Source organism: Hippopotamus amphibius, chromosome 12 (assembly GCF_030028045.1).
Source record: "Hippopotamus amphibius kiboko isolate mHipAmp2 chromosome 12, mHipAmp2.hap2, whole genome shotgun sequence".
In the NCBI taxonomy this organism is placed as follows: Eukaryota; Metazoa; Chordata; class Mammalia; order Artiodactyla; family Hippopotamidae; genus Hippopotamus; species Hippopotamus amphibius.
Window position 1 is genome coordinate 99,293,548 of NC_080197.1, and position 11,849 is coordinate 99,305,396.

The following is an 11,849-nucleotide window of genomic DNA, read 5'->3' on the forward strand; positions in this document are numbered from 1 at the left end:
ATGCAGGCTTCGGTGGTAACTGTCACCTGCACGGAGCTGACTGTCGTCCTGAAAGTGTCTGTCCCTCAGGAGGGAGTTGGCAGCAGCAATGGAAAGCCTGGTCCTGCAGAAACCCACCTGTGCCTGCTTCCTGGGTGGCCACCGGGACCCTGCTACAGGGCCTTCCCAAAGGGGGAGGACGGAGAAGGCAAGGACGAAGGATGGTGCCCTGGAAACTGTCAGGAAGCAGGGGCCACCTGCAAATCCTAGGCAAACACACACCCTGCTAAGGGAGAAGGTGGTGGTTTCTTTACTTGGAAGAAACAGGAGGGGTTTTTGTTCAGGGACCACGCATTCCTTCAACCATACGTCCCAAGGGGCCGTGCAGCAGACAAATCCCGGCCCTCACGCCCACTGCTTCCCTTTTGGGAATCCTGAAAGCAATATGCCGGCTCGTGGGAATACCAGGAGCTTCAGACCACATTCCAGGTGGGAACGACCACAGGAAGGTCAGAGAGAGGAGCCTGGGGGACACTCACTCACCTGGGAGCTGCAGGGGCCAGAAGGACACATCCTTCAGAGGTGACCCTGTCAGGGAGACCAACGTCTCTGGGTCTTGGTCCAGGGAGAGCCCGTTCCTCCCTGGACCACGTTCCAAGGCAGCACCTGGAGCCTGTGCGTGCTGGAGCAGGGGCTAGCGCCCCCTGGCGTCCCTCTGCCCCGTCTCCGTAGGACCGCTGTCAAAGACCGGGCGTCCCACACCCCTGCCCTCTTCTCATCCCAGGTTGGGTCCTCTGAAGAGGGAGAGGCACAGGTAACAGAAGGGCGCTGGAAGGTGCCATGCGTGAGGGCTAATTGTGCTCGCTCTTTTCCAGCCCTACATGTATGCAGTCCGCTCGTGGAGTGAGCTCCCAAAATGGAGAGACAAATCCCGCCTTCAGGTGCTGAATATCTGATACTTGGAGGAGAATGAGATGCGATTTTCGGTGGGGAAACACAGATCCTGTTCTCAAAAACTACCAGGACAGCCCAGGGGAGGCTTAGGGAAACTCCCTTTCGGCAGCCTCATGGACCCTCACGGCATGGGTTCCAGCCCCTGCACACGTGCATCAGACCAGACCTGGCTCCCTCCCCAAGGCAGGACGCCTGGAAGGAGGAGGGATAGGGATCTGCTGAGGGTCTAGGCTGAGGACATGGGCTGGGCTGCATTGCACTTCTTTTTTTCAATGCATTTGTTGTTCCACCTTGTCTGACGCGTGGCCCTTGAGTCACCGTCCACCCTGTGGGTGACGGAACCCATCTCAGTGCAGCCCTTCCCCCCGTAGGACCTGCAAGGAGGGCCAGGGGCTGTAACCTCACAAGTTCTCGGACATCCCGGAGAGGATTCCTGGGGCTGAGAGAACGCTTCCTGAACACACAGCCCCAAGCCATAAAGTGAATCAATGATACTTTATTTGATTTCAGTTTGTTTGGTGTTCCTGGTGGGGGTGGGGGTGTGTGTGTAAAGAATAATTTGAAAATCAGGAGCCTACAGATTAAGCATGAAGCTCTAAGATGCATTCAAGTACAATTTTTTATATATATAATGTTGTTTATTTGTTTTTTTGTTTATTTGTTTATTTATTTTATTGGCTGAGTTGGGTCTTTTTTGCTGTGCGCGGGCCCTCTTTTAGTTGCGGTGAGTGGGGGCTCCTCTTCGCTGTGGTGCGCGGGCTCCTCACTGTCGTGGCTTCTCTTGTTGCGGAGCACAGGCTTTAGGCGCGTGGGCTTCAGTAGGTGCAGCACATGGGCTCAATAGTCGTGGCTCACAGGCTCTAAAGCGCAGGCTCAATAGTTGTGGCGCACGGGCTTAGCTGCTCTGCAGCATGTGGTTTCCTCCTGGGGCAGGGCTCGAACCCGTGTCCCCTGCATTGGCAGGCGGGTTCTTACCCACTGCGCCACCTAGGAAGCCTCCAAGTATAATTTTAAGGAAAAAAAAATCAGTGGAAATTCTCTCTTCCAAGATATATCTAAACCTGGTTTCTCTATCCTCTGTCCAGACCCCATTCCAGCCAAGGTCTACTGAGTGGGCACCTAGGTGGGTGGGTCAGGCTGGCGGTCGCCCTCACTGTCAACATACACCTTTAGGCAAGAGGGGCCTTTATCTCCCCTGCCGATGTCTATCCTGAGGGAGAGGGAGACTGGACATGGGAAGGAGACACCCGAACAGGTGGACAGAGGCAGGACGGGGGGGAGGAAACCTCCCAGTGTCTCACATTGTCCCCTAAGTGTGGATTGTTCACAGCTGCACATGGGTCATGAGGACCTGCCAGGCCGCTCAAGGACCAGGACACGGACGGGAGCCCTTGACCCTGTTCCTCAGCCACAAAGACGTCTTTCTGTCTTCCTAATGTCCCCAGAGTCCTCAGTCATATCCCAAGAGAAGCCTGGGAGGGAGATGAGCACTGAGGTGGGATGGGTGTCCCCGGTGACGTGAGAGTCCCCTCTCTCCACTCTATTTCCCTCCCCCGATGCATCGTCTCCCCACACAGTACCCAGCTCAGCAAACCACGCACCCCAGTCTTGGGTTACACGGACTTAGCAGGTCGTGGGGCACCCCAGTACATCATGAGGTCCACCAGGAAGGTGGGCATGTAGCTCATGGGGAGGTAGAGGAGCTTGGCGTCCCAGCCAGCTGAGTATCGGGTGCGGGGGTGGCAGGCGGTCAGGGCGTGCTCCATGCAGTCGGTCACCAAGGACAGATTCTCGGACCATGGTGGCTTCATTAAAGTAGATGTCTTCACGACTGTCCAGAAGGAGACACCATCCAAAATATTCTCATTTCCCAGCCCTCCCACTTTCAGATCAACCTGACAGTCTAAAAATTCCTTTCTCTCCCCAAATCATACTCCAAATCAAACCCATGGATTTCACTGGAGTGTGTCCTAACACTTACCCCAGAATCTCTATCCACACTGAGCTCCCTCTGCGTCTATTCCTGGCAATATGCCCACTGCAGAGACTGGAGGTCTCTGCAAACACTAAAAAGTGAGGCACCTGGAAAAAGCTGGTTCTGACACCAGGATTCCACAGGTGTCATCCCTCTCTGGCTTCAGTTTCCTTCCCAAATTAAAAGAGTTTCGGAAGAGAAACTGGTCCCCAGGTCTACAAAGCCTGGATCCTTTCCTTAGTCACCAGCGGACCACACGGGGCCCTGGGGACAGAGCTCACGTCCCCACTGTGTGGGTGAGTCACAGCCGGCAGGATGGACCTGAGCCTGGAGGAGGCGCTCACCGTGGACTCGGGCTTCCAGACAAGGGTTTTTTCTCTCCCCAAGGATCACAGCTCACTCACAGTTAGCCACGAACTTGTCCCCATAGAGTTCCTTGATCTCTGGCCTGGCCTGATCCCATGATGCCTGGAGGCTTCCATTAAACACCTCAGGTTTTGTCATGTTGGTCATGAAGTAACCGGGCTCAACCATAGCCACTTTCACCCCAAAGAAAGAGAGCTCCCTCCTGCAAGACAGACAGGCAGAGAGAGCCAGGACTTCAGAGGTCCTCTTGAGAACCGAAACACGGAAGAATAGTAAGATACCAGCTTGGGATGCGGGTGGGACAAGCGGGGATGGTGCAGAGCTTGTGGGGTACAGAAGCCGGGGGGAAAAACTCACGATGCTGATATTGCTTCTCTGGAGAGTCTGAATATGTTCCCAAGTATTTGACACACCTGTGCCTATCAGCTCTAAATCCTACCAACTGTGCTGCAAGGCACCACTGAAATGCTAGCTCCTCCTACTGCTTTTGCCTCCAAGCCATCACCACGCTTTGCACGTCTGATCTTTCCCACACTCCCCAGGCCCCTCTCTCCCCTCTCCTACCCCAGGAACCCCCTGGCCGCCTGTCCTCCAAGGAGCATCTCTCTGCCTGCGGAATCAGGTCCCCCACATCAGAGCCACCCTCTCCCTGCAGCCAGGGGAGACTCCACACTGATGTGGTTAAGTTGCTCCCTTGATCAATTGCTGCATGGGGTCCACTCCCCACGGGGCTCCCAGAACCTCAAGACCACAGCAGCTGCGCACATGGAAGGGCTGCACAGCCAGACAATACCAGTTCCAACGCTGCCTCCGACACTCGGTGACGGTGGCCTCCAAGCAAGGCAGGAATATACGGAATCAGACTCTATAGGTCTGCGACCAACGCGCCACCAAAGAGATAAAAAGGTGCTTCCCAGTGAAAGGCCAACACAGAGCAAGAGAGAGGGATCTGGAAGGAAGAACCATTAGGGCTGTGAAGGAAGAAAACCCCTGCAGAAGCCCACCCCCAGAGGCACAGAAGCGGGAGGACCAAGGGAAGGGGACCTCTGCGCCAGGCCATTACCTGAGGGAGTCCGAGAAGGCCTCCACGCCATACTTGGACATGCAGTAGCCTCCACCGAAGAGGGCCACGCGGCCCATGACGCTGGAGACGTTGACCAGACGGCCCCTCGCCTTCCGCACCAGGGGCAGCAGACTCAGGGTCACCTTGATCACCCCCAACAGGTTCACGTCTAGCATCCTCTCGAAGTCCTCTATGTGCAGCCACTCATTGGGAGCCATGGGTGTGCAAATGCCGGCGTTATTCACCAGACCCCAGAGTCCTGGGAACAGTGAGGGCGAGAGGGCAACACTGTGCTAGGTCCATGAGAGAGGACCCAGCCGCGCTCCCAAATCACCTTCCACCAGGGAGGACTCTAGGAGACAGGCTGCACGGGGAGCGGGTGGAACAGAGACCGACATGCGGCCCACAGGCCTGGGGAGACCAGACCCTGTCAGCGCGTGGAGGACAGAAGGGGCGCCTCCCGCCTGACTCAGTCTTCACGGCCCAGCCCGCTGCCTGGTGACCAGGGGCAGACACCCAGATTTGATGAAGGCAGGCACTGAGGTGGAGGAAACCTAGTGCGTCCATCGTCTGCAACCTGGAGGGTGAAGTATTGGGGTTTCACAGTCCCTGATGTCTTTGCAGACATTTATAGATATTCGCCTACATTTTCAGACTTTCTGGCAGCTGCAGGACTGAGTGCTCAACAGCTAGTACGAGGGAAAGAGAGGGCAACAGAGAGGGACAGTGAGGAAGGGAGGGGAAGAGAGGAAGAAAAGAGACAACGGGTAGAAGACAAAAACAGAAGAGATGAGTACTCGCTGGGTGCAGATTGGCTGGGTAAAACAGGCCTGAAATCCCAGGTTTTGGGGAACATGTTGACAGGCCTGGTATTGACCTCCAGGGCCTGGCCTTGCAACACCTGCATCCACACTGAGCAATGTTCCTGCAGGAATCTGGATAATTCCATGAGGTGTGCTTTCAGAGGGAGGCAGGGCTGCCTCTCTCTCCCCATCCCCCGCGGAGCACAGAGCTCACCCCTACCCCCAGAGAAATCCATCCTCCCCTCCCCCCCGCCCTGGAGGCCGCCCCGGCCCCATCTCCTGGGTGTCGTTTCACTCAATCTAATGGAAACCTCTCTGTAAGGATCAAAGATACGATCCCAAGGTTTTAAAGTAAAGACTTCGTGACCATAGGCCTCTTGGCAGCAGGAGCAGGCATTCAAGGCTGGGGTAGGTTTGCCAGAAGTATCCACACAGAGAGTTGAGCCCCTCCCCTGCTCAGGAACACGCGTGCCTTTTAGGAGGAATGTTCTCCAACCACTGTCATCAAAGACACAATCAACATACATGCTTATACTGTAGGGAATTGGGTAGAAAGAAGTTAACCTAGATATCATGTACATGGAAAATGTAATGAATAAAAGGTAAGAAATTATTATGGATCACACCATGAGGTACTTTTCAGTAAGTAATGCTATTCTAAAGTGTAGGATGGTCTCAATCATAATTTATTATTTTTTGAAGAAATTTGTATTATGTTATAAATCTGCACATCGTCATTTAGTTGAAAGAAAAGGATGCTAATATGTGCAAAATATAATACCATGTATGTCAAAATGTTAACAGTATTTATCTCTGGATGGTGAGATTTTGAGAGTGTTTGCTTTAATCTTTGCACTTTTCTCAGTTTCCACAATGATCATGTTCTACATTTATATGGAGATGAAAGAAATTAAAGCTCTCTCCTTCCCCTGCAAAACACAGGTACAATTGTAGTAATAAAAAAAGAAGAAACACAGAAAACAAAGGGAGAGATAGAGAGAGAGAGAAAGTGACCCCAGAATAGTTTCCTGAGCTTCCTTAGACAAGTCCTGACAGCTCAGTGTCGTCATCTCAAAATGGGTGACATTTAAACTCAAGTAGGATGCCTACAGGTCACCAGCAAACACTTGATCAAGGGCTGAGAACACAGCGCAGCTCCAGCGCTGCCCCCAGCCACCCAGGACGCCTTCCAGACACAGCCCCCGTCTCCACCCCTCCTCCAGAAAGCGCGCCCTCATCACCACAGTCACTCAGCATCAAGAGACCCAGACCTCCGGCTGAGACGGGAGGGGACACCAGGCAGGAAGTCTGCAAGGACACATTCTCATCAGGGAAAAGTCTCCCCCAAACCGCAGAGCCTCAAGGGCAGCAGGCGGGGGTGTGGGATGGCAGAGGCTCGCTGGTACGCTGGGTGAGGTGAGGAACGCAGGGAGGACGTCACGTCCTGGGAAACACCTTGGGAATCTCCCCAGGCAGCTGACAAGGGGTCTCCCCATCACAGACAGAGAGGACATAAACAAACACAAAAGACATCTGGGTGGTACCTCTGTCCCCCACACGCTCCTTCACCCACTCGGCGGCCGCAGCGATGCTCTCCGTCTTGGTGACGTCCAGGATCACCGTCTCCAGCCTGTCGGACGTCTGGTTCCTCAGCTGCTCGGCGCCCTGCTCCGTCAGACACGCAGCCAGCACCCTCAAGCCTCGCAGGTCCAGCTGCCTGGCCAGCAGGTTCCCGAAGCCCGAGTCACAGCCCGTGATGAAGACGAACTTGTCCCGCAGGTGGCTCACCACCTGCCTCTCCCGGTACCAGCGCAGGAGGTAGTACAGGCCCGCAACGACCGCCAGGGACAGCCACATGGCTTTGCAGGGACAGACACAGACAGGCTGGGGCGAAACGGGAGTCTGGCTAGTGTTGAGACAGGAGGCCTTAGGCACATGCAAGCTGTTGGTTGGCCAGCCAGCCTCCAGGCTCTCTGGCATGGAGTCTTCAAGATTTTCCTGTGCACCCTCTTTAGTGAGTATTCCTGATGCTAACCCCAAAGGCACGCTCGTTGGTACACTTACATCGTTTCTAATAGACGCCATTGCATTTCCAGCACAACCCCTTAGGGATGACAATACTTTTCCCGACCACAATTTCCTCTTCCTCCCATTCCTCCCTGTTTCCCTCTGCCCACCTCTCCCCTCTCCACCCATCCCCCGCACACCCACACACTGGAATCTTTCTCTCTCCGTTTTCATGGTTCACAATGATGTTCTTCCCTTTTTCCTGTTTAAGTCTGGGACCTGGGTCTCTGGGCTCTACCGGAGAATCTTATGAAGGAATACACTTAGAATCAAGACACATGTGGCTTTAAGACTCAGCTTTGCCACCAACCAGCTGTGTGACCTTGGGCAGCTGGCGTAGCCTCTGAGCCTGGTTTGCTCCTCTGGCTCAGCTCACAGAATTCACTCTTGAAAGACTGAGGCCCTCTCAGCCTCTGTAGAGTAGAAGGAGAAGGCAAAAGAGAATAAGGTCTCTCCTGATAAAGTGGTTCTCTAGGCCAGAAACGTGCTCAGGAGAGCAGTGGTGGGGGAGGGGAGGTCTGAGGGAAAGAGAGGCGACAAGAAGGGGATAGACGGGGCATACACAAGGGTGAGACTTCTCCCAGATGCTGGGACGGTTGCTGCAAGGACGTACACAAAGCTGGTCTAACAGTTGCTCCCTCTCACTCCGTGAAGATGCGCTGTCCACAGCCCTGGGTGCCCGGCTACACTGCCCTCTGCGCCTCCCGTGCTGACGCCCCGCCCTGACAGGAACCGCACCCGCAACCCAGGCCACGCAGACACTGAGACACCAAAGGCAGAAAAGACTGATTTGAAAAGGGATCATGGGATGGTGTATGTGAAACTCCCTCAAGCAGGGAAGGCTGTAAAGCCCAGTAGCTGGAAAGGAATGATTTCAGTTTGTACCAGGGTGATTGACGATACAGAGGAGGAGGGGCCGCCCCCTTGGCAGACTAAAGAAAGGACCAGAGACTGGACCCCAGCACAGCTGTGCATGGAGGGGCTTGCACGGTGAGGTGGAGGATACCATGCAGTGACGGGGGTGGGCGCGTCAGGGGCATGGAGCTGGTGAGTGGGGCAGGGACAGGAGGCGCCTGGTGCGCTGCCCTGGGCATCTCCTCACTGTCCACGTGCACCACAGCTCCGACTGGCAAGCACGGAGAGACGAGAGGCCCTGGGAGGGAAGGAGAGGCTCCCCCAAGGACACAGAGGCTCAGATGCCCCTGGAACCCACCCCAGCAGCCAACAGAGACAGACAGGGGCACAGATGCAGGCCTCGGTGGTAACTGTCACCTGCACGGAGCTGACTGTCGTCCTGAAAGTGTCTGTCCCTCAGGAGGGAGTTGGCAGCAGCAATGGAAAGCCTGGTCCTGCAGAAACCCACCTGTGCCTGCTTCCTGGGTGGCCACCGGGACCCTCCTACAGGGCCTTCCCAAAGGGGGAGGATGGAGAAGGCAAGGATGAAGGATGGTGCCCTGGAAACTATCAGGAAGCAGGGGCGACCTGCAAATCCTAGGCAAACACACACCCTGCTAAGGGAGAAGGTGGTGGTTTCTTTACTTGGAAGAAACAGGAGGGGTTTTTGCTCAGCGACCACGCATTCCTTCAACCACACGTCCCAAGGGGCCGTGCAGCAGACATGTCCCGGCCCTCACGCCCACTGCTTCCCTTTTGGGAATCCTGAAAACAATATGCCGGCTCGTGGGAATACCAGGAGCTTCAGACCACATTCCAGGTGGGAACGACCACAGGAAGGTCAGAGAGAGGAGCCTGGGGGACACTCACTCACCTGGGAGCTTCAGGAGCCAGAAGAAATCCTTCAGAGGTGACCCTGTCAGGGAGACTCACGGACAAACAACTCTGCACCTTATGTTCTGGGAGGGGCCCTCGGGCCAGATTCCAGGGCAACACCTGTGACCCTCATGTGAGGTGGAGCTGACGCACACACCCCGCGGCGTCGCCCCACAGCATCTCAGCGGGGACCACTGTCCAGCGGCCGCCTCTCCCCCAGCCACCCCCTCTTCTCATACCCAGGACACGTCCTCTGAACGGGGGAGGAGTAGGTAACGTATGCGGGAGCTGGAAGGGGTAGGGAGTGAGGGCTAATTGTGCAAGCTTGTTTCCAGCTGTACACGTACACAGTTCCACTGCCTGGAGTGAGACCGTAAAATGCAGAGACAGACCAGGGCCTTCAGGTGTTGACTTCAGGTGCTCGGAGGGGATGAGGGGTGCAGGTGGGGAGTCACTGCCCCTATGCGACTCACAAAGGGCCAGGACAGCCACGGGCAAGAGGGAGAGCAGCTTCCTTGTGGCACTCCCCTGGGTCCTCACGGCGTGGGTTCCAGCCCCTGCACACGTCCATCAGACCAGACCTGGCGCCCTCCCCAAGGCAGGCCGCCTGGAAGGAGGAGGAATGGGCTCTGCTGAGGGTCTAGGCTGATGACATGGGCTGGGCTGCATTGCACTTCTTTTTTTCAATGCATTTGTTGTTCCACCTTGTCTGACGCGGGGCCCTTGAGTCACCGTCCACCCTGTGGGTGACGGAACCCATCTCAGGGCAGCCCTTCCCCCCACCCTGTGTAGGACCAGCAAGGAGGGCCAGGGGCTGTAACCTCACACGTTCTCTGACATTCTGGAGAGGATTCCCGAAGGTGAGTCCAACCCTCCTGAACACATACCACCAAGGCATCAAGTGAATCAATGATGTTTTATTTGACTTCAGTTGGTTTGGAATCTGGCTCTGTGTGTTTCTCTCTTTCTCTCTCTCTCTCTCTCTGTGCGTCTGAGTGTAAATAAAAATATGAAACTCAGGGGTCTTCAGATCAAGTATGAAGCTCTAGCTTTGCATTTAAGAAGAGGACATGATGGACACTGAGGGGCTGACAACACAGCCTTGAAGCACTCGGAGACCCTTGAGGATCTTCCTAGTCATCTCTGTCTCTTCAGCAGTCCCCACCAGAAGCAGTGGGTGCTTCAGACAACAAGCACTCCCTACAGGTTTGGCCCTGCAACTTTTGAACTCACTCTCTGTCTGCTCACACAAAGTGTTACTGTCTACAATACGTGGTTCCCCTAAGGACTCCATACCCTCGATTTTGAACTAAAGGAGAAAACTATGACGCGTGGAGAGGTCCCTCCCACTCCAGTTTGTACCCAGCCCAGAAATCTGAATGACTTTGTGCAAATGCCTTCTCCACTCCGTCCACACTCAGACCATCTTGAGAAGAGGAGACTCACAGAGAGTTGGGGTCTCAGGAAGCACTGGGACATCAAGGGAATCCCTGCCCTGCACACAGTAGGTGCTCAGTAAACATTAGCAGGAAACATAAGACTGGGCTCCAGAAGTGACTCCCACTCTCCTCCACTAGAAGTTGGGGGAGGGGATGCGGACCAGGGGACCTGGGGGTTGGCCAAGGACGGACGGTGGTGACTTTAAAGGAGGGGACGGAGGGAGGACCACAGAGAGGTTTCTGGTGAGAGAGAGTCTAGATGTCCCCAGGGAAGGGTCTGGGTGCTGCCTGTCCCTTAGACACCTCTCCTCGTCCGTCCATCCTTGTGTCTAATCCTGGGACCCCAGGTCACTTGATAAGCCTCAGAAAGACACATTAGCCCCTCACTTCTGTGGAGGAAGGGATGACCTCCCTTCCCTCTTCAAATCCCTCCTCAGGTCACCCCACTCACCCCTTCTCCTCCGTGAGGTCACCTCACTCTTCCACTCGTAGACACACACCCCACTGCTGCCCAAGGCCATGGTCCCAATCACTGGGCCTGGGTAAACGTTTCAACTTTTATTGGAAGGAAAATACAATCAATGGACATGCATGGTTTCAAGACAAAAGAAAAATCCGTTTCTGGGTCCTCTGTCAGGACCCTATTGAAGACAGCCGTTTCCAGTCAAGGTCAACGGAGTGGGCTCCTAGGCTGATGTGTCAGGCTGGCGGTCACCCTCCACACACACCCCTGTCTACAGGTCTCTTCACGGGAGGAGGGGCCTTTACCTCCCGTGTCCATTTCTATCCTGTGGGAGGGGAGACTGGCCAGAGCCAAAGCACAGCCAGAAGAGGTGGACAGGGGTAGAGGGTGAGGGGCTGAGAGGCTACCAGCTGCTCAACCCTCCCCTGAGTGTGGGTTCCTCAGACTGGCAGCCATAAGGCTCAGAGCCTCAGAGTGGGACCATAAGGCTCAAAGTCTTGAGAGACCGACCAAGGAGCAAGATACAGATGTGAGCCATTGACCCCTGTTCCTCAGCCACAAAACTTCGTTCTTTATCCTAATGTCCCCAGAGTCCTAAGTCATGTCCCAAGAGAAGCCAGGGGAGGAGGTGGGCACTGAGGTGGGATGGGTGTCCCCGGTGACGTGAGAGTCCCCGCTCTCCACTCTATTTCCCTCCCCTGATGCATCCTCTTCCCACACAGAACCCAACTCCCCACCACACATAACATGCACCCCCCCGTCTTTGGTTATAAAAAACAAGGAATGTCACTCACCATCTGGTTCTACAAGGATTAAGTCATGAGTCACTACATTGCTGACCTACAATATACCCTGAAAGGAACTCAGAGCAAAGATCAGGATGAGGAACTCTGCTCTGGGAAAATAGCAAACAAGCCCTTAGATAGATAAAAATATTTCGGGAGAAATTCTTTATTACCATGGAAACTTG

At 54.9% G+C, this 11,849-nt stretch overlaps 1 protein-coding gene across 1 annotated transcript; it reads right to left on the reverse strand.

The window, feature by feature from the left end:
• Window positions 1–1,791: 1,791 nt before the first annotated feature.
• Window positions 1,792–6,997, reverse strand: LOC130832934 (retinol dehydrogenase 16-like). Its single transcript, XM_057702034.1, has 4 exons — window positions 6,685–6,997; window positions 4,338–4,596; window positions 3,313–3,476; window positions 1,792–2,764 (listed from the first exon to the last, which is right to left on the reverse strand). Exons 1-4 carry the CDS (start codon window positions 6,995–6,997, stop codon window positions 2,547–2,549), a joined length of 954 nt encoding a protein of 317 aa, XP_057558017.1. The 3' UTR covers window positions 1,792–2,546.
• Window positions 6,998–11,849: the final 4,852 nt, after the last annotated feature.